The sequence below is a fragment of the Camponotus vicinus genome, unplaced genomic scaffold, assembly GCF_025532165.1.
Source record: "Camponotus vicinus isolate PSW18456_S1 unplaced genomic scaffold, iyCamVici1.0 SCAF_7, whole genome shotgun sequence".
NCBI classification, from domain to species: domain Eukaryota; kingdom Metazoa; phylum Arthropoda; class Insecta; order Hymenoptera; family Formicidae; genus Camponotus; species Camponotus vicinus.
The window spans coordinates 6,101,613-6,127,281 of record NW_028141979.1 but is presented as its reverse complement, the minus strand read 5'-3'; the positions used below and the strand labels follow the sequence as shown (position 1 = coordinate 6,127,281).

General features: G+C 37.5%; 1 protein-coding gene across 13 annotated transcripts in view; it reads right to left on the bottom strand.

The window, feature by feature from the left end:
- The window catches only part of Olf413 (DBH like monooxygenase olf413), a 266,419-nt gene that overhangs the window by 93,811 nt on the left and 146,939 nt on the right, over positions 1–25,669 (bottom strand). For all 13 annotated transcript variants that reach the window (XM_083103940.1, XM_083103932.1, XM_083103934.1 and 10 more), the window contains one exon: positions 4,325–4,609. In XM_083103940.1, coding sequence (XP_082960066.1) covers positions 4,325–4,582 — 258 coding nt within the window. In that variant the 5' untranslated portion in view covers positions 4,583–4,609. The remainder of the gene's footprint in view (positions 1–4,324; positions 4,610–25,669) is intronic.

Here is a 25,669-nt window from a genome sequence, read left to right as displayed (position 1 = left end):
GGAACGAGCGAGCAACGACTCTGCCGGAAAAATTGCGGACACGCGAGACGGACGCGATCTGTAAACCGACTACCTCCGCTCTCTCCATCTATCCCATTTACGGCGGAGCAGTGTTTCCCAATTTATTATACGCCGGAATCCTTTCGAGCGTCAGCAGTCATAGAGCTCGTAATTGTGTGATATTCGAGACAAGAAACCTGTATAATTTCGCTCTTTTCCAATATCGTTTTCGGTGGCTCTTTTGCGGCCGTGTGTTGTGTGTGTATCCCAGTTCATCAATTTATACATCGACTCATGTATTATATATCTGCTGTACAAGAGCGAGATGCTAGAGCATATTTTAAAGTTTAACAATTTCATCATTTCCGCCGAATATACTCATCTAAATTAATATCATGATATTATATCGAGACTCGATTTTCATCAGTATATTTTTGTGGAAAATAATAATATGTGACTTTAGGATATATTCTTTGCATTTTAAATTTTATTATCCACCTTTTTAGCTCGAATTTACGTATTAAACTTTTATAAGAAATTACAGCATGTGAATAAAAATGATCAAAACAAAATGATCAAAAATGAATAAATAAAATCATGAAAATTGAAATTATTGTCTCTGCTTTCTACTCATCAGAAATGTCAAAGTATTCTGGATCACGTCATTTGGGAAACACTGACATACAGAGATATGTATTTACGTACCGATCTACACTTTACCTACTACTTTCGGTCAATTCTCGTGATACTCGTGGAAGATTGCTTTTCTATATCCCATCTTCCCGATTACCACTGCTTTCCACTTTACAAGAAATGAGGGATCTCTATAATGTAAATGCAGCAAACTCGACACCGACCAATCGCGATCGTATAAATATAAGCAATTTTCCGCAAAAACGAATTCCCGAATTTTTTATGATGACAGCGAATGAGGAGCGATTTAAACATCTTTTCTCAGAAACGTATTATTTAAATATTAAATGTCAAACACGCAACAAAATATCGCGAGTGACAAACTCCTATTTCGAAGTCTATATTAAATATTAATCGCACAATTTCATTAGCCAAATATTTTTAATATCCATAGTAATAATTCATAATATTTTTTTATATAGATTAAATATTATATAATATCATAACAACTAAATTTATACCTCAAAGATTATATTAATTACACACTTTTTCCATTAGCAAAATATTTTCACAGTAATCAATGAAATGTTTAATTAAAACAAAATAAAACCTAGCATCTCATAACGTATCATTATTACCGAAATAAAAATATGAGAATATAATAAGACTATGAGAGACATTTTTTTTAAATATATATCTTTACTTGAATAACTTCATCCCCGCAACTTTTCTTTGATCTATAAAAATCTATGCGATATACCGTTTTATAATTTCGCCGAGAAATTTCATAACACGATGGTGTTATATGGCTGACGCCGAAAAATGGACAGAGGAGGCATTCGCGCGGTGTTTCCTTTGACGTCCTAATATGCGACGAAAAGCTCAACGCAAAGTAGCAGCCGCTGATAAATCTATGCGGGATAACTGAAGAATAATGGGCGAAGCGAAATGAATGTTTCGCGACGTGGTCGGTAAAAATGGTGGTAAAAAGCTCGGGCGATACGACGCTCTTCCCTTTCTCGTTGATTCAGTTCGCTCGCCTCGCGAAAGAGATACGACGGGAGGGAAAAAAACCGGGGGAAAAAAAGAGATGAAGAAAAACCGACATACCGGCCATGTTGTAAAGAACCGGGCCAGAAACTGTCAACGGCCGCGTAACGCGCTGATGAAAGAGTGGATAGCGTGTAATCCCCTTCGCGTCCGGTCCCCGAAGAGGGTCCGCGTACCCGGATACGCGACTAACGACGTTTTAAATTTAAAAATGCCCGAGAATAATCCACGTGGCTTCGCCACGAAAATTCCCGTGAAAATCGCGCAAATTAGATTACAACGCCCGGGCCTTCGCGCGAGTCTCTTTCTTCTCTCTCTCTTTTCAGCGAGCCATAAACCTTCTCTCTCTCTGAATGACGTCTTGTTATTCAAAGAACCACCCCCGCCGGCATTCACGTCGCACATGCACATGATATTAACTCCGAACTATTACGGCGGCGTTGGATTTAACCGCAGTGCGGACAGTCCATGATATATCCGAGGAAAGTTTGCGGATCCGGGTTTTGTAGACGCGAAATTAAATAGCGGTACATTGAGCCGAAGTTGCGTAATCATTAGCGTCGATGCAATCGTACATCTTACGTCGCATACATAAGTTGATCTTGAATAGAAAAAATCACTTCATATAATAATTAAGAAATAATGACTCTATTATTTTTTTGAATAAAAACATTGACCCTCCTCATCTATCAAAGGGATAGACCTCTCGCAATAGATTAAATATACTTTGAAAGTTGAACATATAATTGAATAATATATTCGCTTTTGTACGAGAGGAAGAGGGAGACATATAGACACAACGTGATTAGCTGGTATAAACGGCGAACACATTTATTTTATAGTCGCAATGAAGATGGGCAGCATCGGGATGATGAGCAAGTTACGGGAACCGTATTTTCGCGGAAAAATTACGTAAGGCAATCGCCTCCGCGGGCGATCAAGTCCTCGATGTTACCGAGTGTCGTGCAAAATGAGGAGAACGCGTAATGACAGGCTGCCGGCTTTAGTGGGCATGATTGATAACTATCCGATGCGCCGATCGAAACGGGAGAGCCATTACTTATCTCCCGAATGACTACCATTAAGCGCGTTCCATCGCCAATGTTGGCGTGCCAGGGCGGACTTTACAATATTCAAAGAGGGGAACTCCACTCGATCAGTAGCACGGAAATAATTATTCTCGATTACTCTCGCCCCCTCCGGCATTTTGCGTACACAAGCGGGACGCTGGCGTGCTTGATTTAAATATCAGTAAGCTTTAATGCAAATACTTTACGCGGCGACTGTTTCCATTTGCAGCTCTCTGTATCGAACTCGATATAATAAGAATCGCAGAGACGTATCGACGTTTTCTTCTCGAAATAATGGTAAATAATTTCACCGAAAAAACTAGTTATAAAATTATTTAAAAAATGAAAGATTAAAAAAATATCCATCATACATAGATAAAATCACATTTATCATATAATCAATTTCAAACATCTTTAATTTTTGATAAGAATTTAACTGAAAATTTTGCTATCAATATACAGGGTGGCCCACGTAAAGTGTTACAAATTTATATCTCGGAAACGAAGCAATTTAGAGAAAAATGTTTCAGACAAAAGTTGTATGGTTTCAAGGGGGACATAAGATGGTGCCATTAGTTTGACCTTGAAGAGTCACCTGAAGGTCATGTGAAGATCACCTCCAACTTTTTAAATGGGACACCCTATATGCTTTTGCATATTTTTGTAGCTCATCTCGAGAGCTTTCCGAAACACTATAATTAAGTTAGTTTTCATTAAGTACTTTCCGACTAATGAGGCTTGAAATCATTTCTTAATTTTACATAAACCGTAAAATATCTTGTAAAATATTCATTTTTCGATTATCTTACCTTAATACTTTTATATACAAAATAATGAGAGGAATCAATTGGTGTAAAAAAAACATAATTGTTTCGAAAAAAAAAAAAAATGTAATTGTTAATTGCAAATTACATTTTTTCTTTCGAAACAATTATGTGTTTTCTTTACACCAATTGATTCCTTTTATTATTTTGTACATAAAAGTATTAAGGTAAGATAATCGAAGAATGAATATTTTACAAGATATTTTACGGTTTATGTAAAATTAAGAAATGATTTCAAGCCTCATAACTCGGAAAATACTTAATGAAAACTAACTTAATTATAATGTTTTGGAAAGCTCTCGAGATAAGCTACAAGAATATGCAAAAGCATATAGGGTGTCCCATTTAAAAAGTTGGAGGTGACCTTCAGGTGACTCTTCAAGATCAAACTAATGGCACCATCTTATGTCCCCCTTGAAACCATACAACTTTTGTCTGAAACATTTTTCTATAAATTGCTTCGTTTTCGAGATATAAATTTGTAACACTTTACGTGGGCCACCCTGTATTTAAAATCAAAATTTCTAAAAAACATGACAAGTACTTATCGAAGAATAATGATTGCTATCCTTTCAAGCGCAGTATATACAGATGGTCGTTCAAAGTCATAAATATTATGCTTGTTCATAATTACGCGCGATTCGTGCATATCTGCACTCTGTAACGCGGTCAGAAACGAGAAAGGGATTCGCTGGCAACCGCAGAGGAAACCAGATATTACTCGATGCTCCGTAAAAAGATGCTCACCTGAAGGTGGACCTGGCCGTTATTATCGACCCAGCCGATGACCATGTCAGCCCCGGCGTGGCCGTCGTCCTTGGTGAAACCGAGTCCGACGTAGCCGAGGGTCTTCACTTGGATCTCGAATGTAACATCCCTCTCGCCGGGCGTCCACAGCACCAAGAAATTGTTGTCCAGGACGGCGCTGTGCTTCCACTCGACGGAGACGACACCGCTGACGAGGAGGAGATGGAGGAGGAGGAGCGAGCCGACCGCAGTCTTCATCTTTCTACGCGGTACCGCTCAAAACATCTGAAACAGGAGCGACGCATACCTGAGGCGACTGTCTTATTTACAGACGTAATTTATGCTACTTAGAGATGTAATCCGCTTAATGGATAAGGGCAAGAGAAATAATGTTTGTTCGCATAATGTATCTTGCATTACGAGATAAGATACTCCGAGTTTCAAATTCATACAAATTAAACGAGGAGTTTTGCGCGTGATATGTTATGAGATCGTGAAATATAAATTTATTCTCCGACAGAGAGAGAGAGTTATTGGATGCTGAAAATTTTTGCAACAATAGAAAAATAGAAGCGTTGAAAAAAATATCTTCTATAACATTCTTTTACAACGCTAGATGTCTTTTGAAAATGGAGAACGGTAATGCAATAAATAAAATGCCAAATGGGGCAAAAACAATATCTACGACACGGTGCAGTTGGATGCATTTTCAAAGGCAACAAAACCGTTGAATTTTCAGATGCGATCGAGCAATATTGAACATGCTGCCCCGGTATTTTCCTTCGATATTGCAACAGTCATGTATGTATTTTGCGTCACTATTGTTGCCCATTATTGACGGAACGAGTGGTTTCGGACCTATCCACTGTGTTTAAAGCGCAAATGATGATACAGGTGTGCATATGTGCATCCTCTACATCGCTTCTCGCAACTCGTGAAGTATCTTATTTCATCGTATTTTCTCTCTCTCTCTCTCTCTCTCCCTCGCCTGATACGCTCTAGAAACGATAGCGATTCGGTTAACGAGATTCGATAACAGATACGAAACTAAATAATGTAAATCTCGTAAATCTACATGGAAACCTCTCGCGTGAGCGAGGAGTATCAGGAGCGGGCGTATTGAAGAGGAAAAACAGGTAAACGGTACTCTTGGCGAAAGATAAAAAAAGTTGCATCGGTTCGAAAAAATTTCGAGTTCGTCTCATTTCGACCGACAACCGAGAGTAATGCTTATATTCGCGGCGCAGGAAACGTGTATCTGCTGAGCAAACTCGACCGCCGCCTTCTTTTTTTCAAGCGCGAATACTCATAAATAACGATTAACGTCACGGTTAATTTATCCTCGGCGGCGTCGCTGCTCGCCGTGCATTTTCAAGAATCAGACGGAGCGGGCTTAATGGACCGACATTCAACCGAGACATTATCGTCGATTTCCTCGGCAAAATTGGTATTGACCTCTTTATCAGCGATAGCGCGCTTTATTTCCATCGGAATAGGTAAACGACGTTACGAAGAAACGCGAGGTGCGAGGTGAAGTAACGGCTTCGAGGGGGAAGGGGGGGGGGGAATTAAGTTTCCGGGCTGAATCCGCGAACAAAGAGAAATTCGCGTTTCATCGCGCACGTGTTTCGAGGGGGGACTGGGGGGGGGGGGGGAGAGGAAAAAAAGGGGCGGGCCGGATTGAGGTCGGCGGGATAACTATCCGCGCTACCGTTTATTTTGCATTTTCAGCAATCAGGCACGTCCCGCGAGGGAAGAAAAAAAAGTCAATTTGTACTTGCGGAGTAAGCGCTTCGCGCACACCGAGCACGACCGAGTTAAGGGCGAGATTGCCGCGGAGTGGAGGCAGCAACTGCGAGTAACTCCTCCTCGAGATCGCAGGTGCAGCTAAAATAACGCGCACGCCGGGAATTTTTTGCAGCGAAATTTATTCGATTGAAAATATCGGATACGCGCTATTCGGACGTATCAATAAATTGGTAAAAATGGGAAATATCGCGTCGCTTGCGCGAATGGTCCGATACAGTGCTCGGCTGCGATACTATCCCTAAAAAAATTCCGGAATTGTCGAAACATATTTTAATGACGACATTTTCTAAACAAATAAACGCATTCCTCGAATAAACCCTGAATAAAAGTCGAGAGGAAAGGAAATTTGGTGAAAATCGAAAAGTTTCGCACTAACGTTGAATGAAGCGAGACATTATCATTGATAACGTCAAAATATTTTCACACAAAGTATAATTAAATTGTTAAAAACAATCATTGTGTCCAGCTGCATTTGATCCGTATAACAATATTTAATATTAAATTAATACGACAGTAACGTTTAGCGTGCATCTAACTTAAGAATCATTACAAAAATCATTAATTAATTATTATAAAATAATTATCGCAAAATTATCATGTTGAATAATAGATGGAAGAAATGGAATCAGTACAAATCTATGAAAAAGTTCTCCGAAATTCACGCGGCACTTTTATTTCCGCCGCGAATGTTCCACCAATATTTGTCGCACAGTTTGTAATTCGTTTCGCACAGCGCTTTTTCGGCGATTTTTCGCGTCGCGACGAGAGCAGAGAGCGAGTGCGTTTCGTGAACAACCGAGATGCGGTGACGGAAATGCGAAATGCCGATCGCACGCACCTGCGTGTCGCACGTGCGACCTGGGGGAGGGAGGCAGGGGCAGGAGCGGGGGCGGGAGGCTTAGCTACCGAGCAGAGAATCGATCGCGGATCTGCAAACGATCGTTTCAATTAACGGCGACAATGACGCGGCTAGGCATCGCCGCAAATAGTAAGTCAATCCGGCGTGTATACGCGCGGAAATCATCGACGAATTCGGCGCCAAACAATGGTCGTTGCCGATCCCGATTTAATCCCTCACGATCCCGCGCGGTCCGAACCGATGTTTGTCGTGGATTGTAGTTACGACGTAATTGTACAACGAGATTAACAAGGTGCACTTTACGCGAGCGGATCCATTCGCTTTGATAATAATGTGTGTCGAGCGTTTTCTTTTTTGACGCTTGATCATTAGTAATAACACCGTGACATAATCAAGTAATGAGCTCTAATAAGCTGTATTTTGAATAATCAGATTCGAAGAAATAATTTGGTGTCAATATAATAATTATATCTAAAAAAAACCTTATAAAGGTAAAAAAATACGCCAAGTACATGAAAGTATTTTACCTTGTTTGCAACAAAATGTTTAATAAAAATAAATTATAGTAATTTTCCATCAAAAAATCATTTTTCTAAAAATAAAACCTCAAAAAATAATTTTCCTAAAAAAACACTAAAAAATAAAATATCAAAACTAAATATGAAATCAATAATTACTATTAGCCAAGTACTTAAGAGCAATTTATAAATTTGATATAATATTTGTAATGAAATATCAATCTCTTACATTGTAGAAATATACATAAATTCTCCCTAAGAAATTAAAATTATTTTTATTCAGAGAAAATTGATTTTTAAAATCGACACTTAATGAGAATTATAATTCTTTTAATTCCTAAAACATTTTTAATATAATGTATATAATTAAAAAAAAAAAAAAAACATTTTTTATATTTCCTCAAAATCAAATCTTTCGATAAATATAAATTCGTGCGTGGATTGAAATTTTAATTCGAGCAAGATTTTGAAAGAGACGACTTCAAAATATTTCGTCATTAATAATAATGACAAAACGCTGTTTTCATTATCCTTATAATTTAAAGAAAGAGTAAAATGCAACGTTCAGGCTAAGAAGCGTTATTAAGCGTGTGATTTAACAGAGGTCAAGATTGGAAATGTTGCTGATAGATTGATTTACGGTACCGGTAACCGCGAAATTAAAACCGATCGATTCAATCAGCAATAACGGGATATGCGATGCGCGGGATGCGTGTATCAGGAGCGCGACGTTATATGCGGAAATAATTGAATGGGTCGAACTTGCATACAAAGGAGTAGCGCCGGCTAATCCCGCCGATTAACAAAACCGATGTATCGGCAATTGGATGCATAACACAAGCATAAACGCGAATTCCAACTAATTCTGACATGAATTAAACATCCGACCAAGCCGTTATTATAATGCGCTAATTTTGAAAGCTTGTTACAGTAGCACAAATGGATAATTTAGTCTGGAAATTATATCGTGTGCGATCTTTTTTGACATGAAAAATCTCTCGAAGATTGATATACATATTTCATCTCAACCAGCTTAAAGACATAACTTATTTTTATTTTAGAATAATTAAATAATATGACAAGCAGATTTACTTTCCGATAAAAAGTCAGGTAAAAAAATACATTCCTGAAGAGTGGTTTTTTCTTCCACCATGGAATATACTGTAAACCTATGGTATACAGGGCATCGTCGCTACGTAACTTCTCCTCCATTTAATCCTCTTTGGCTTATCCAATGACTATTCGTCGCCGGCAAACGATCGGCAGCCCGAAAACAATCGACGCAATTAACAGTAGCAGCGCGTGCAACGCGAGAAATGTCCCGCAAACGTGATGCATCGGTCGCAGCAGCTGCCGAAATCGCTCGAGTGCGGCGGAGAAGCGAATGTCGACTCGAATTGAGAGGGCACAGGCGGCAGAGATGCATCCGAAAGGATGGCGGACACCATCCAGAGCGAAAGGGGATGAAGCGAGGGGGGACGATAACGCTGCGCGGCCCGAAGAGGGTGGAGCCGCACGCGGGTACGGTTTGATTTGCGGCGTGTCGTTCAGTCGATTGCTCTCCAATTGCGCCCCGGCACCGACGGCATCAACCTGGCACGGTTTCCCCTTATACGGGGTGCACCGCCAAGGTTCGCATCAAACTTGGAAAGCGGAGATTCTACGATAAATTCGCGCAAGATCGTCCGTAACTTTTAGCAATTAAGATTCTGCTAATATCGAGCTCCCTTGAAATTGAGTAAGGAACAGCGATTTGTCATCTGTCACGTTCTTAAAGTTTAATTTTTATCAAGATATTTCAGTCTTATGTTGAATATATATTTTACATTCTTCAATTTATAAATATTCTTCGGAAATATTTATATAATCATAATTTAACATTTTTATTATACGATAATTTTAAAAACTTTTAAAATGTCTATATAAGCCATAAACCACAATAATTGCCTTAGGAATAATAAAAAGACTTATCCAGAGAGAAGTAATTTTCTTATCGCTCCAATTATCGCAGAAATACAAAAAATTCAAATAGGGGAAGATCCTTAAAAAAATTTCTTTTATATTTAAAATTTTTTAAGAATATATTCCAGTTTGATATAAACTTGCGAAACACCTTGTATATCTATCGATAGCAGAGCAACGAGATACGATGCCATGGAGGGTTGCTGCAGGAGAATGATAAACCATCCCCCACGGCCGGTGCGAACTTCTCTCCAAGATAAATAAATCGAGGACCGCTCTCGCGAAAACGACGCAAATCGAAATGTTGGTAGCCCGGTAAATCGACGTGTCGCATGTACGAAGGCGTGAATGGGGCGAGTTGGCAAATAATGAGCGTCCGATCAGGTACGGGGGACCCCATCGGGATCGAGGGTCTCTCTCGCGTGTACAAATTTCACATATATAGCGCACACGTGCGTCTGTATCGGTACACGAGTGTAGTAACAATACATCGGTCGGTTTTCGCGCGTTTCATATTACGCTCCTTCAGTCTCGAATCACGAAAATGAAATGGTCTAAATTTTCATCCCTACATTATCAGTAACCGAATATCATGGTTCGTACATAATTGTGAAGTTAACTCGTTTACAATCGTTTCCCTTCAAATTTGATAGTCCTTTGATAAAAAATTTAATTGCATCTGCAACGCGCGCGTCGATATTTTTCTAAATTAATACCAAATTTAAAAATGTGTCAAACATTAATAAAATAAATAGAATAATAAAAATACTTGTAAGTAAATATTTATTTATAAGATCATTAAAAAACATGATACTATAAAATTAAAATCAATAATTCTGAGACATTCAAAGGCTCAAAAAAAAATCTAAAAGACGTTCAAAAAATTGACAGTTATATTTTGATTTGTGCACAGTATCAGACATACTTTCCATCCAGTACATGCATTCGATTTTTGCAAGAGTCTCGATTTACCAGAGAATTTTATTTTTCGCCGAGAAGGATTCGCACACATATGTTAAGCTAAATCGTATTCTCGCAAAATAGATCCAGACATGCGAGTACAGTCCGATCGGTGCGATTCCGTGTCGCGCGTCGTTACTCCGCGTTGATTTACTTGTTTACTGGCGCGCCGGTATATATTGATTTATCCGAAAGAAAGCGCATCGCGCGTCGTTTCCGAAGTCGTCCTTGTATGCAAAAAACGGCGGCCGCGATGTATGCGGCGGCACCGGGGAACAAATAAAACACGATATCGCCGACAAATGTCAAAAGCAAAACTTGGATTTAGTCGGTCGCGCGAGCGCATTGTGTGCGTGCGTCTATGTGTGTGTGTGTGTGTGTGTATGTGTGTAGGCAGGTAAAGGATCGCTTCGCACGCTCGGAATTTCACATAAATTTTAACGCGCCCGAACCTCTCGCCCAGTCTACTAGTATTGGAAATATTGCCTCGTCGACGTATTTACGCGATCAATAAGTGTCTCTAAACATTGTATCTATCCGTATATACGTATATATCGTCCCGTTTCTTGCGTGACAAAAATTTTTTAATTTAAAAAAATTATTATAAGCGAGACAATAAACAGAAATAAAGATGAATAAAAGCATCCCGCGGAGAATTTTTGTCGTTGATTGTATCAGCGATTTAGATACGTCACCGGAAAGCATCGATACCTGCGAAATTTGATATCAGATGATTGTCTAAAAGCCTATTGAATTTTTCAAGCCTTCCGCTATCTTAACCGCGGACGCGAGGTCGACGAACTAATATCGAGCGCATCCTCGAGCATGCACACGACTGCATCCCATCCATCAGGCTGACATCGGACCTCTCGGGTGTCAAAAAAAAAGAAAATATAGAAGAAGGATAGGTATACAGGCCGACACAGGAACACCGAACGTACCAATTAACGCCCGTAAAATCGTTCGATGTGGTGTGAAGATGTCTGGGATGCGATCCAAATTGCGTTATTATCGCGATCCGACATCCGTAGTCTGAAACGCGTTACGGATGATGATCGAGCTGAACGACAAGCGGAGATGGCGGATTAATAGAATGAGCGCGTCATCCGCGCGTGGAAATAACGTGGATCCAATGATTATGAAGGATTGACATATCTTAATACGCCGGTGGCTCTCATAATTCGCTTTTAATCGTTACGTTTCGCGTGTGACAAATAATTGCTACTCGCCTGCCATGAATATGCGAGCCTAGTTTTAACTTCCATTACGATCCATATTCGCGAAATGGTATCTAAATTTTAAAACTTAAAGAATAAAAGAATATATTACTCGATTTTTAAAATATTGCCCACGACACATACATACGTTGTTGCTTCAGGAGAATTGTTTTTCGGGGAAAGATATATCCGTTGCAAAATTACCAAGTCAAATTTCCGCAACGTCAAGCTGACGAGAACGTACGTTGTTATAGCGATATATTCTACTACCTTTCCTCGGATATACATCTCTGATACGATGAGAATGAAGGATTAATTCCTAGCGTGCTGTGATACGCGCGACATACTTCTTTTCTCGTTCGATTAGTTAACAAAAAATCCAACGATGTGTTCTTAAATAAAAAAGAAGGAAAAAAACAGGCGATCTTACTCGTGCGGTTGCGACAGCTACAAATGAGCGTACGTACGTGACGTTGGGTTGCGCTGGAACCTGGTGCACCGTTTAATGCAACGGTGCTCTCGCTAATCGCGACGGTGCATGTGATTCCCGACAACACACGGAAGGAGTCACGTGAACCGTCGAACGCATTAATGAAATGAGCTTTACCGCCTAAACGCACGAAAATGCCCGCAAATGCAGGAAGTGGGAGTTTCCTTTCATATTTAATCGATTTCCATCCGACCGGAACTTAATGCTATCATTAAAGCCTGATTAAATTGACATAGATGAACGCTAATTCGACTTTTAGAATTTTTTTAGAATTTTTTCTTTATCTATATCTTATCAATTCCGATTAATTTCGATTCAATAATTTCAATCGAAATCCAATAAAAATTACTTATACATATATCGGATAAATCACAATTAAATAAATCATACAATAAAAATTTTACAAAAATTTAAATATATTTTCAGTGTATGTAAAGCAATCTTAAATTAAAATTTAATACACATGTATGTGTTCAGCCAAATGTCATGCTGGGGCAATCATAAAAAAATCAAGTCGACTAATCTAAATATCGTCGACGTATTTCGATATATATAAAAATATATAGATATATATAAAAAAGAACCTTTAAATTTTTTCTGATTCAACTTTGCTTTTTTATCCTATAAAATAAATTGTAGGAGGGCAAGAATAGATCGCAGCAGATTTGCGACATTAAAAAAGCATTTCAAACATTATCGTTGCGTTTACGTCATGCATGAAGATTAATAGCTTTGTGCACGGAAAAAAATAGAAAGTTAAGAATCAAGAATAAACAGGTATCATCCACACTTACAGCATAATGACACCGTGTAATGCAAAATTTTCATCACAGTTTGATTTCGATTTTATAAATACAAAATTGTATTAAACAATACCTCAAAAGTTAATTTTACCACATGTATATTTTTTCCATATTAGTGTAGTAAAATTTTAATATACAAAAAAAGTTCTCGTCATTCTTCTACATAAAATAGAATATATTTTGAAAATATTCCAAGTTTCATATATCTTTTCTATTTTCAAACAAAATAAGCAAATAAGTAGAAAAGAAAACATAAAAACTTTGATGTAATCAAATACTATTATTTATAACACGTAATAAATAATTAACCTTTTAATCTCCTAATCGATCATAATCAACGATATCGTCATATCCATTTAATTGCTATAATTGTTTAAGAGACTAATGAAGCTAAAAGCAAATATACATTAAAATTAATCGATATGAATACGGTGCCGATCGTCGTTACGCATAATGAATAATCCACCTAGCTTATTCTAATTGCAAATGAGATGTATTCCATGTATAATCGACGCAGTAATTTAGCAGCTTAGTTAATGTAACGATTTGTTAATTGTCGCTGAACATGTAATTATATCGAACCGACGAGGCACAGCGAACAACTACGTTTATAAGCTTAAAGTTTGAAGGATTTTTATATATGCATCGATTAATAGAAAATCTAATATGTCCCGGATAGTGATCACATTGAAATAAAATCATCTTCTTTTCGAATTTTCAAAAAAAATTTAAATTATAATTCTGAGTTTTGAATTAAAATTGTTTGGATATAACATCCAAATTTTTGATAAAAAAAGCTATTTTCCCTTGTGCTGATAAATTCAATGTAATTACGACAGTTTACGATTACAACACAAAATGTAAGATTTAAGGATGAAATAACTCGACTGTTTCTGCGAAGAGAATATGTATCGTTCTACAATTATCGCGGCAAGTTAGTGTTATTGTTGCAACATTATGTCGCTAATTGCAACCAAACACGTAATGCTTCGAGCAAAAAGAGTAGTGAAAAAGTAGCTGGTCGACGATAATATCATCGTAAAATATTTTAACCGCGTCGAGATATACATATATATATAAACACACATCGACGGAAAATCAGATAGGAATGTTAAAAACGTCGCGCATTTGTATTCATTAACTTGGATTTAATCGCCATTTCTGTGATGTTTAAATAAATTCTTGCAATTGGGGTAGCTATTAAATGTGTTAAAATATCGCCGATTTCATTGTCAATGGTGATCGTGTAATTTTTCCACCATTGTGATCCCATTTTCTCGTTTGCTTTTAGGAAGCTTCGTTAATTTGCTTATAGGAAAACCATATTTCACATATTTAATTTATATAACACAAGCCATATTTAATTTGTGACTTCATTAATGATTCTTTCCGTGAGATTTCATACAGATTCATATATTGATATTTTTTATATTGAATTACATTCAATATATTTCGAAAAATATATATAGAAATTTTTTTCAAAATAGTCCTTTCTCTAATAAAAGTAATATCTATTTATCCTTCTTCTTGCAGACCATTTAAACACCCATCAATACAATGAATGTTTGTTTTAGAAAAAACATAGAAATAATAAATGACCAAGACTTTCTCATATAGTTCGTGCTATTCGCAGTTTCGCGTTTTAAAAATATCCTTGCCGAATAAGTTCGCGAAATCGTGATATTCATAATGCACTAAGTGTAAAGTTTGTATCGAAACCGCGCGAGGCGAGCGACTCTGTGTATGAGGGCGAAAGATAAACTTCAAAAGTTAAAAGTAACTTTGAGAAAGAAAGAGAAATGAAACATAGGAGGAAAAACCTGACAACGAAAAAAAGAATATACCACTTACAAGAGGATGAGAAAGAGAGAGAGAAATTTATCGTATCTTGATGAAGATTCATTTAAAGTGAATGAAAATATACAATAGAAATATAAGACACATAAAGAAATATAATTATATTAAACACAGATAAAAAGAAAAATTCTCAAATATAGAATGATTAATATATAACTATATAAAAATATAATTTTTGTATTAATACATGATTTGATTAATGTAAATCTTTCAAGCAATATAAAAGACAATAACAAAATAATTAATGAATATAAATAATTAATTGCGTATCCATCTCTCATGTATTAAAATATTTGATCATGTCTCTAATAATTTAGTTAGAAATCCAACAACTTTGGCGATTATCTAAATTTAAGAGAAATATCAGAAGAATTTGTCATTTATTCACCTGTCAACTTGTCAGTCAATATATATAAGACATATATTTTACTTGTTATTCCACATTTCGCCTGTCATTCTATATTAAGAAGGATATCGATCACGATATTACTGAGGAAAATGCGATCGTTCAAGTACCCTTTGTCGTGCTTTCTCAAGATAAAGCCGTTAATTATGACACTTAGCCAATTAGCTGCCTGAAAAATGACAAGAGGACCTCGATCCCGGTGACGCCGATTAACGCGAGCTTGTCAAAAGTATGGCGAGAGAGAAGGTCTTCGTGATTCACTTCCTTCTTCCTCGCGTTCTCGACTTTCCCACAATTCACTTCGTGTTCGCTCGGAGGATTTAATTACATTTCTATGGACCCCGGGCAAATGAGGGAATAATGAGCGGGGAGTCTTCGGGCCTTGAAGAGCCCCGACTCGAGTCTTGCAGACACGCTTGGTATTCATAATTGGTTATTTAGCTCTCGCAGAAGACCGTAAGGGTAATCTAACTTCTTTTAAGCCACGTAAAGAGAAGAAAAGAAAGCAAAAGCAAGAAGACGAAGACAGATTTCCATTTACGCGCTCTGGACAAGCCTTTACATTACCAGCCATAATTATCTATTTATTGATCCTTATCAGTCGACAGCTAGAAAAGCTCACAAATATCTATCCTGGTTCTTAACATCCGAAGAATTATGTTCGGTGTAAACTAATGAGTTATTGAGTGATCGTCTCTTACACGTCGAGCTGTTGAAAAGTTTCTCCGAAGGCATTCACAGGCACGTCGAGAAACAACAATTCACAAGGGATTTAAATTTTTCAATCTGTAAATAGAGAGTCATTACCGAAAGCGAATTAACGGTACGTAATGTCGATGTAGAAATGAAACTGATAGATCCAGGTCAAAAATGTAAAAGGGGGATAACACGCTCGCGTATGCGAGAATAACATCGTCTTCGGAATGCATAATACATCGAAGGAAGGACAGAGTGTGGCGGCAATGGAGGGATATATAGCCATCGTATAACGTCTCTCACTATAAATATATTATGAGATAAGTCTCCGAACGCGTTATCCCTTTAAAGTGAGGTCGCGAAAGCACTACCTAGGACCAGTGGAATGGTCGATGATGACGATACTACCGGCGGATGCTGATGTGGCTGGAACTTGAACAAATATTTCTTGTCACCCCCTTTCTCTTTGATAAAAAATTTCACGAGCTAAACTTGGTACGATGATTCATTCGCACTTTACGTGATATAGTAAAATCACAGAGTTAACAAAGTACTGTTTTCTGAGACGATCTCTGGAAGAATTTTACAAAGCAATAGCATATTTTTTTATAACATGTAAGATTTAACAAGAAATAAATTTTATTAATTTTTCCTAAAGATAAAATTTTAATAAACTTAATCATTTTATGTTTATATTCCATTCAGTCGCTTAAATTATCTTTATACTCGTGCGAACGGATTTTATCACTGAGCGGTCTATCAAAGGTATATCTATGATTTTTACAGTAGTCGCCAACGTTCCCTGAAAGCCTGCACCTCGATTATGCACAATCAGCACGTGTAATGGATTTCATCGGGAGAATAGAGTCGCGTGCGATATCCTTGTCCCGGTCATTCACATTCAAAGTTCGTTTCAATGTTATTTGATATAATAATTTAAAATAATTTAAGGTTAAAATAATTTAACTAAATAATTTTTTTTCATTTTTATAATATAAAATCTTTGTATATCGATATACAATTGCATCAAAAAATAATCTACATCAGGAGAAAATAAATGATTCTTGCTCCAAAATATCATAGATATCTATGACACTTCAATCTATCATCTATGACTTGAAAAGAAAATTAGTATCCTAGCGAAATTAATCGAAGGAATCTCAAAATACTGATGTAATCGCAAAAATTTTAATTAATCGAGCCCACCTATCGCCGGCTGCACGTCTGGCGAAAAAATGGCGCCGCGCGAGGATGGAGGCTACGATTGGACAAAGGGGCAGGCCCGGTGCGTGACGTCTCGGGTACATTTCAGACACCTTTGTCCGAGGTACCGCAACGATGGCTGCTGCGAGAAACGTATGCGGTACGCACCTGCGGGAACGGAAGCGCAAAGTCACGCTTTCTCTCTTTCTCTCGTCGACGACAATGCGATCCGAGGTGGTAGAACGAGGCTACGGACGATTTATCGCTCGCGATGCCTCTCGACGATAGACACGTATGCAGGCGGTGCTGAGACAATGGGGCAAAACGTGCCGATCCTATCCATCGCGGTCGATGCGACTGGGATATCGGCGACGAGAAACGCCGGACAATCCTTCTAGTTATGGTCGAGTAGAGGATCATGCGAGAGATGATTGTGCGCGAGGCGCAAATAGCCTCGTTGATTGAGATATAGACCTGGCGACACTTGTTGCAAGGAACATTAGAATCCCATTCTTTTTTTTCTCCCTTGCATCTAAGCGCTCGTGTCAAAGAGTTTGTCTCTGAATGCGAGGCATTAAACGTTGTATCCGTCGCACAATGCGCGTTTACCAGGCTAGGTCGACGTCTAATTACGGCCACATTGTGCTAGAGTACGCGAAAGAACAAAAGACACATAGAGGCTATAGAGTTGACTCGCGTTTCTGCTTGTGTTAATTTTATATTTTTCTGGCCTTTGTTCGGTTGAAAATTTTTCTTGTACTCCTGACTTTTATGATATCCAGCTGCCTTTCATATAACATAACACTGTTATTCTCGCCGTTCCATGATTATATATGTATAGAGGGGAAACTGTTGTATCTTCAATCGACATTTTGCCAAGAATATCATGTATAGTATATATCAGATATTTCCAATCTATACGCCCTGCGCACACAACCTCCAGAGAAAAATCTTGCTTCTCTTTTTCTTCTCACCAGTTTCCAATTTTTGTTTCTAAGGTATACATCCATCGTAAATATTTGCTTGCGAAAATTTTGATACATGCCGTCGAGCAGAAGCAAATAGCTTTCGGAAATGTCACTCAAAATATGGGAATTTATTTCTCGAATTAAAATACACGGATAAATTTATCACTCTCCCAACAAAACAAAATAACTATTTGTCCAATTTATAAATGTCTATTAAAACTATAGATATATATCTTATTACTACTTGATGAAAAAGTCGAGCCATTTAATAAATGGAATCGAACATGTTTAGAATAGAACCAGAAAGATTATCTATCTATCTATCTATCTATTAATCTATCTATTTATCTAATATATTATATTACACATTAGATAGGTAATTAAAATATATATCTTCAATTTTCTCTCTATAATTTAACAATTTAATTAAGATAATAAGACAATAATCTAATATTTTCAGATAATTCCAATTTTCAGTTAGAAACATTTTTCGACGATATTTTACAACTATTTTTCCAGTTCTATTCTAAATACGTTCAATTCCATTTAATTTAAATGGATCGACTCTTTCATCAATTCACGAAAATCTTCTTTCTCGTAATGGCCAGGGTAATTCATACAAGACCGAAAGCAACTTGGCCTAATCTAAAAAGTCTTGTCTTGGGTGGTGGCTTCTAGGAAGGCGAGCGGCGCAATTACTATGGAAAAATAAACAGCGGAGGGTGGCTTGGAGCGGTTTCATTATCGGAATTGTGGACGGCCCGGATGGGGGCGCGTAACTTTCGATTCGCATTCGAAAAATACAGCTAAAAGCGATTTTCCCTCGGTGAGTCGCTTCCCGCGATTCGCAATCTCACCGATCGTTTTTCTCCCGGCAACGTCCCCCGCGAGGCAAATTAAATTAACGGCTGCCTTCGGGGCGTCTTCGGAGGCGAATAATTGCGCGCTTAATTGTGGCGATTCGTTTCGAAGGACGACTACTCCTTCCTGCCCATTCGTCCTCGCCCGAAGCCCATTCAATCCCCATCATCGGTCTTCAATTGCGCAGTCGCGGAATCATTAAAGCTATTCTATCTGCGGTTGTCTCCGGCCCGAGATTATCTTGGATTGTCGATTCCTTAACGATATAAAATGACAGAAGGAGAGAACGTATGGTGGCTTTTGGACAAAGTAACAGTTATCCGAAATTGAAAAACGGTCGGAAAATTAAATTCCAACGATATAATACATTTTAAAAATAGAAAATAGAAGATGTCACTTTTTCAAAATAATTTAAAAAATATGCATATTATGTGAAAGTCGATGCATTATTTCTCTCCTGACCTGCCATGAAGAAATCGTTGTAGGAACCGAGATCGATCCATAATCGTACCGATGATCTATTTTTACGCCACTCCCATACGAGAACCGCATCGCGCTGGTAAAGATATGCAAAGTGCAAGCCCGCGGCGATCCAGCAGCTCGGCTGGGGTTGCCGACGATTTTCTCTCCGCTCACCGCGAGCCTCGTTATCACGTGCTTCGGGGCGAGTTGCAAATCGACAAATAACTGCGACGATGGACCGCGATGAAGAAGCCGTGAAGGGGGCCGCGAAATCAGCTGGCAGAAAATCGCGCGATGTGAACGCGTTTCTACCGCGTAATGAGGGACAAACCGCAGACCGCTCTCGCCACAAATATGGATAGACCCAGGACCGGTTCGGGATAGTTTAGGGCCCTTGGCAGAGGTTCGGGAATTTTAATCCTTGTGCAAAAAAATAATGATATTCGTTCATCACATTAAAAAACAAAATTAAAGATTTAATATATTTTAATTTTATGTGCAAAAATTCCGATCTTGGCTGCAGAAGCATCCCACAATGGTAGAAAAATCTCTCTCTTTTTATACATTATTAAACAAAGTGATATAAAAGTTTTATGATAAAAAAATTTTTAAAGATATTTTTTTTCAACGCACTTCTTCGTGAGAAAAGTTAGGATCCCCAAGAGGAGCCCGTGGCCCCCGCAACTGCATTATCATTACATCGATCTTGTACAGATGTATCAAGGCCGGAGGTGGTTCGTTATGTACGAACGAGATTCGTGCGACGTGAATCCATCTGAGATTCTCGAGGCTCTTCGAGGAACACACGAACACAGTGTTTCGCGATCGATGATCGAAGTCGTTGCGGCGAGATGCATCCGATTACCGATGCTGAACGCGGCAGCGTATGCGGAAGTGCGTAGCCATGTAATAACATACATTACAAAATGTTCGCGCGGAAGTTGCGCTATAAAGTATTCATATTTGAAGATGTATACATGTAAAAGAATATAATATGTATAATAAACAGAAAATGTGTGGCAATTGTATAAAAATATTTTATCTATATTTATTTTATTAAATCAGCAATCAAACATTAATTTTTATTCTATTTAATATATAATTTTAACATTATTAATTAATTTCAATATAATTTTAATAAGTTAACTATAACTATAAATGATATATTTATTTGTCCTAAACATGTGTAAAACAATATAAGTGAAAAAACAGTAAATAAATATATTTAAAAAATAATTTAACGTGTCATAAACAATTAGATATGTTACAAACAATTCAAGTGTTTACCGTAAAAACGAGATTATCGAATATAGTATAGCGTGCTTGACGTATAAATTAATTACACCGTCCCGGATACATATTGGTAATTGATTTTACGTTGTATTTTAATCGAATAATTTCGAAAGTACTTTATATATATTGATACGCGCGCGTAACACACTTTCGCTAAAACTTGCCCGAGCTGCGGAGTAATCTATCTTATGGAGCCCTAATTGAATTCAAGCGGCTTATGATCCCGTAGAGTTACACTTCGCGCTTCCGTGTTCCGAACCGTTCAACAACACCTGAACGAACACCGGAATATATATGCACGTACAGGCGGTATCTTCAAAGAGATTACTTTCAAACAACAATCAGACCTTTGGCAAATTTCCGTGTAATTAATTTGAATGCTACGATTAGAAAATCCTGATGATTCTAAATAAAATACAATATTATTTCCCTGTTACTTCGTAATAATATAACAAATATTGAGAAGATGTTAAAATTTTCTTGTATTACCACGTTTTGATTAGTACTTCAATGTAAAATTAACATACAACTTATATGTTATTACTTTTATAACGTTTTCATGTGTTAAATTTATGTCAACTTTATAACTTAACATTTTGTATATGTCTCTTAGAAATGGAATATTATTTTGAGTATTTTTAACATAATCATTTTAAACAATCAACATGTCTCAAAGTCAGTTTAACATTCTAAGAAAAGTTAAAGTAAATCTTCAAATAATCTTGAACTTTGACATACATAAAAAATAATCAAATTTACTAAAATCAAATGTTTCTATTACAAATAATTTAAGTTAAAATAATTACTATTATATGTTAATGTCTTCAACATTTCTTACGAGCTATTGTAACTATTTTTTCATGTAATTTTTTATTAATTTGTATGTTATTTTTACATTACACTTAAAGTCAATAACAAAAATAACAAAACAATAACAAAAATAAATGTAAAGTATTGTGTCAATTATTTAACATTTTTAGTTTGTCAATAAGTAACATACGACGAACGAGTTATTTTAACTTAAAATTTAGAGTGGACTTTCTGAGACATGTGAAAAACGTTAAAATTAACATTTTATTTTCTACTGTGTATTTAAAAAAAAAGAAAAGGGAAAAGGCTGCTTGATTCTAATATTTATATGAAAAGCGTATTTTGCATTAATAAAACTTTTACAATAGAAAGCATTGCACTTTTTTGAAAAGAAATATTGCCGACACTAGGCGAATCGGCTGTGCAAAAAAGCTGAATGAGAAATGGCGAAAAGAATGGAGGAACGAGTGCTAATTGCAATTTAACACGCCTGTGAATGAAATGTATAACATGGTTATGACGAGTGCGAGGCTTTTTCACCAGCGAAAACTTTTTCGCCGTCACTCTCTCCACTTATGTTTTACTGATACGTATTCGTAACGATAAATTTTTTTGTGGAATTTAGAAGCACAAAAACAGCGAAGGTTTGCTTCACACGCTGTTATTCTTCATACAACTCGAAGAGAAATTGCTTTATAACTTTCGAAGTATTCATATATTTTTTATGCGTATTCGATTTTTTGTTAATAAAGTATTTATCGTATATCTCTGTCGCACGAAACTTCTATTCTGTTTTAGAGCTGGGTATCATGCGAGGAATTTATAAGAAAAGTTTCAAGGTACTTTGCTCCAGTATCGTCCCTTTAAAGATATGTCATCAACTTTATGACGGACACCTTCATCTTCCCCAAGCACGGCCGATTATCTATATTATCGCTCGCTGGGAAGAGAAAAGAAAAAGAAGAAAAGGAAGAAACCATATATAAAGATCATATATGTAAATCTTTCGTCGTTTACATATTTTTAAAGTAATATTTTTTCACAAGAGTGGAATGTGTGTGTCTGTAAAATAAAATAATAAATTTTATTTAGCTGTGAAAGCTTGAAAGAGACGTAGAAAAATTTTACCCACATATAAAGAAATTTTTGTTAATACTTGAATATATTTTTCTGTCTATTAAATTGGGTTTCTTTTCAATTTATCGTATCGCGTCGCGATTAAAAATTCTAAAGAGCGCATCAACGTCCCCTCTTCTCGCCATCTCCCTCGCTTTACCGCACACATAAGAGAATGGTTCGCGCAATTATTTCAATTAGTATCGAAATTTAGCCGCGGGGCCGACTCTAACATCACACTGGTCGCCGTTTGCGGGTAAATACACGTAACAACGGGATAGGCCAATCTCAAAGAGAGGCGAACCGCCCGCTCGCCGAAGGCGACATTAGCTTAATTACCGCTACGGTGGAGAGCCGAGTGACCGCGTCTCCTGCTTACGACGTTCGTCCGCTAAATGCGAATTCGGTCGGTTGACAAAACGCAACGGCGAGCACGGGATGTGTACACACGACGATTCTCGACGACGACGACGACGACGACGTCGTCGTCGAGACTCGCGGTTCTACATGCTGTTAGCAAACAGCACTCGCGCCGGGTAATTGTATAAATCACCGCGAGCGTGACAAACGACCGTGCGCACGCGACACCGGTGCTCGGACAGCGCGCTCAAACAGTCGCTTTTATGAGCGAAAAGATCGCCCTATCCCGCTCCCCGTTCGCTCTGTTGCGCTTAATCCTCTTTCGGGAGGAAGAGGGGGGAGGGAGGGGAGTTCGTTTTATCTGCAGGTATGAAATAAACCGTCTCTGGATGTATGTTTATGAGGCTTTACTATTACTTTTTTTTTCATCCGCGTGGGCGGTCTCGCTGGATCTTATTAGGATAGAGTGAATGCAAATATAACCCGACATCCTATTTTCTAGATACATATTTTATTTATATAATTAATGGTACATATTTTATTTATATAATTAATTTTATTTATATAATTAAAAAACAAATTTTATTTAGAAATTAATTATATATATATAATTAATATATAATATATAAAACTTTAGATGTATTTTATACTAACAATAAGATATTTAATTTTACACTAAGATTGATGTTACTCGAATTTCAGAGTAAATCGAGAATTAAATCGAATTAAATAATTAAAAATATTGCAGAGAGAGAGATGTTAGTTTTCGAACATAAAGCCACCGTTTTTCAACGAGGTCCCGGATAAACCGGATTTAGCTGCAGCGACGCGTCGATCAGTCGCGCCATATTATCGGAGAAATTCAATCGATAGTCAGAAATTCTTTCTTTCTGGAGAAAGGGAAAGAGAGACCTGTCAATTCTCGCCGACGTGCGCGACGTGTACACCATAAGAGATCAATTTCCGGTTCGACGAGGAAACTTGGCGGTGGTTCAGCGCCAAAAACTCGCTAAAAAATGGAGTGCACGTGTCGGTTGATGTGTCGCCGCAATTTTATGAGTCGACTCCCTTCCGAAATTTTTTTTCGACATTATTCCGACGTCATTACATTTCGTATGCGCGCGGCGTTAAATATTATTACGCGACACGCCGCATAATTTTTGTACTGAATTTTTATGATGAATATTGTGCGACCCGCGCATAATTCTCAAGTTGATGCATGCGATTTTCATATTAGGCCGGCTTAAAACGATGCCGAGCCGATATGTTCGCCGTGCACAGCCGAGGTATGTAATTCGAATCGACGTCGTGGTTGCATGCAGTGAAATGCACGCGATTGTATATGACAGTGCAATGAAATTCGTCGGCTAAATGCGACACGTTCGATTTCGTCGGGGATTTGTCGAGCGAAACTGCACCAAAGCTTTATGTAAAACTCAAGACTCAGGCGCGTGTAACGGCAATTAATATTGCATGCAGAACAGAATGGGACAAGAGTAATTAAATGTAAAACGCGAATAATAAATCTTCTTCGTCCCGTCTTTCGTGACTTTTACGTAGAATGAATAAGGCTCAAGTTTGAAATGCATTCAGCGTTAAATATGACGCGGGTCCTTGCGCTTCATATGAACGCTTCATATGATTCTCAATTCGCGTGCTATCTTCGCATTCAATTGATAAAATTCAGAAATCAGACACGATCAGACGTTTATCGTCTTTAAATGTCTGAGCACGGATCTCTACGCACTCCGTATCCATGATAGTATCGTCTTTGATTGTCGGCCACCATCGCATGCTACCTTGGCATTAGGCGATATAAAGCAGGCAAGCAGGCAATCGCATTTAACGTTAAATGTACCATATGAAAAGATGAAAAAAGAAATAAGCTCCAATGGCAACAGTATTCGGTAATCTGTACCGTTACACGTTCCCACATCGCATCATTTTATTCCTGCCTTGCGTGAAGATTTCAATTTTATGGGCGCTCTACAAGCGCCTCCACGCAATAAACAAAGCATCGTTCTCTCTTTAGTGACTTCCCGAAATGCTTCCTCATTGCTTTGCCGCGCGATAAGCCGCCTATTGCTCGACAATGAACTTAATCGATTTATTCACTGCGAGAATAACAGCCCGTAAATAAATAGAGAGGCACATTTCGCTCGATTAATTTTAAAATCATTCAATTTCTATTCAAATTCCTTTTATCCTGAAGCGAGTAAAATAATATGGGATATTAATCGTGTATATTAATGCTCTTTGTTATAATTAAAACAGATTAAGTTACATAATCCAGGCTTCGAGCAAAGAGAAACAAGTTTTAATAAAATATAAATAAATTGTCAAATTTTATTAATTATGATTTACCATTATTAATTTAATTTATGTCGTCTAATAATAATCTTTAATTTGTGTTACTTGTTATAGGATGTATCATTCTTGTATTAAACGAGAAGATTGCGGACAACTTTCTTTACATTGTCAAAATAATTAAGAATAACCCTCCCCCTCTTTGCCCTCGAAACTGCTAACGACATCGTATAATGTAGTCCCAGGACAGCGATGCATGATAAATAAGGCTAAGACGCCTTAGACGCTGGAGGGAGGACAATGAAAATTCATGAACGCGCCTTTTTTTTACGATGTTACCCCGCTGCCGGAAGAGGCAGTTCGTAATTGCAAAATTTCTTGCGTGCCG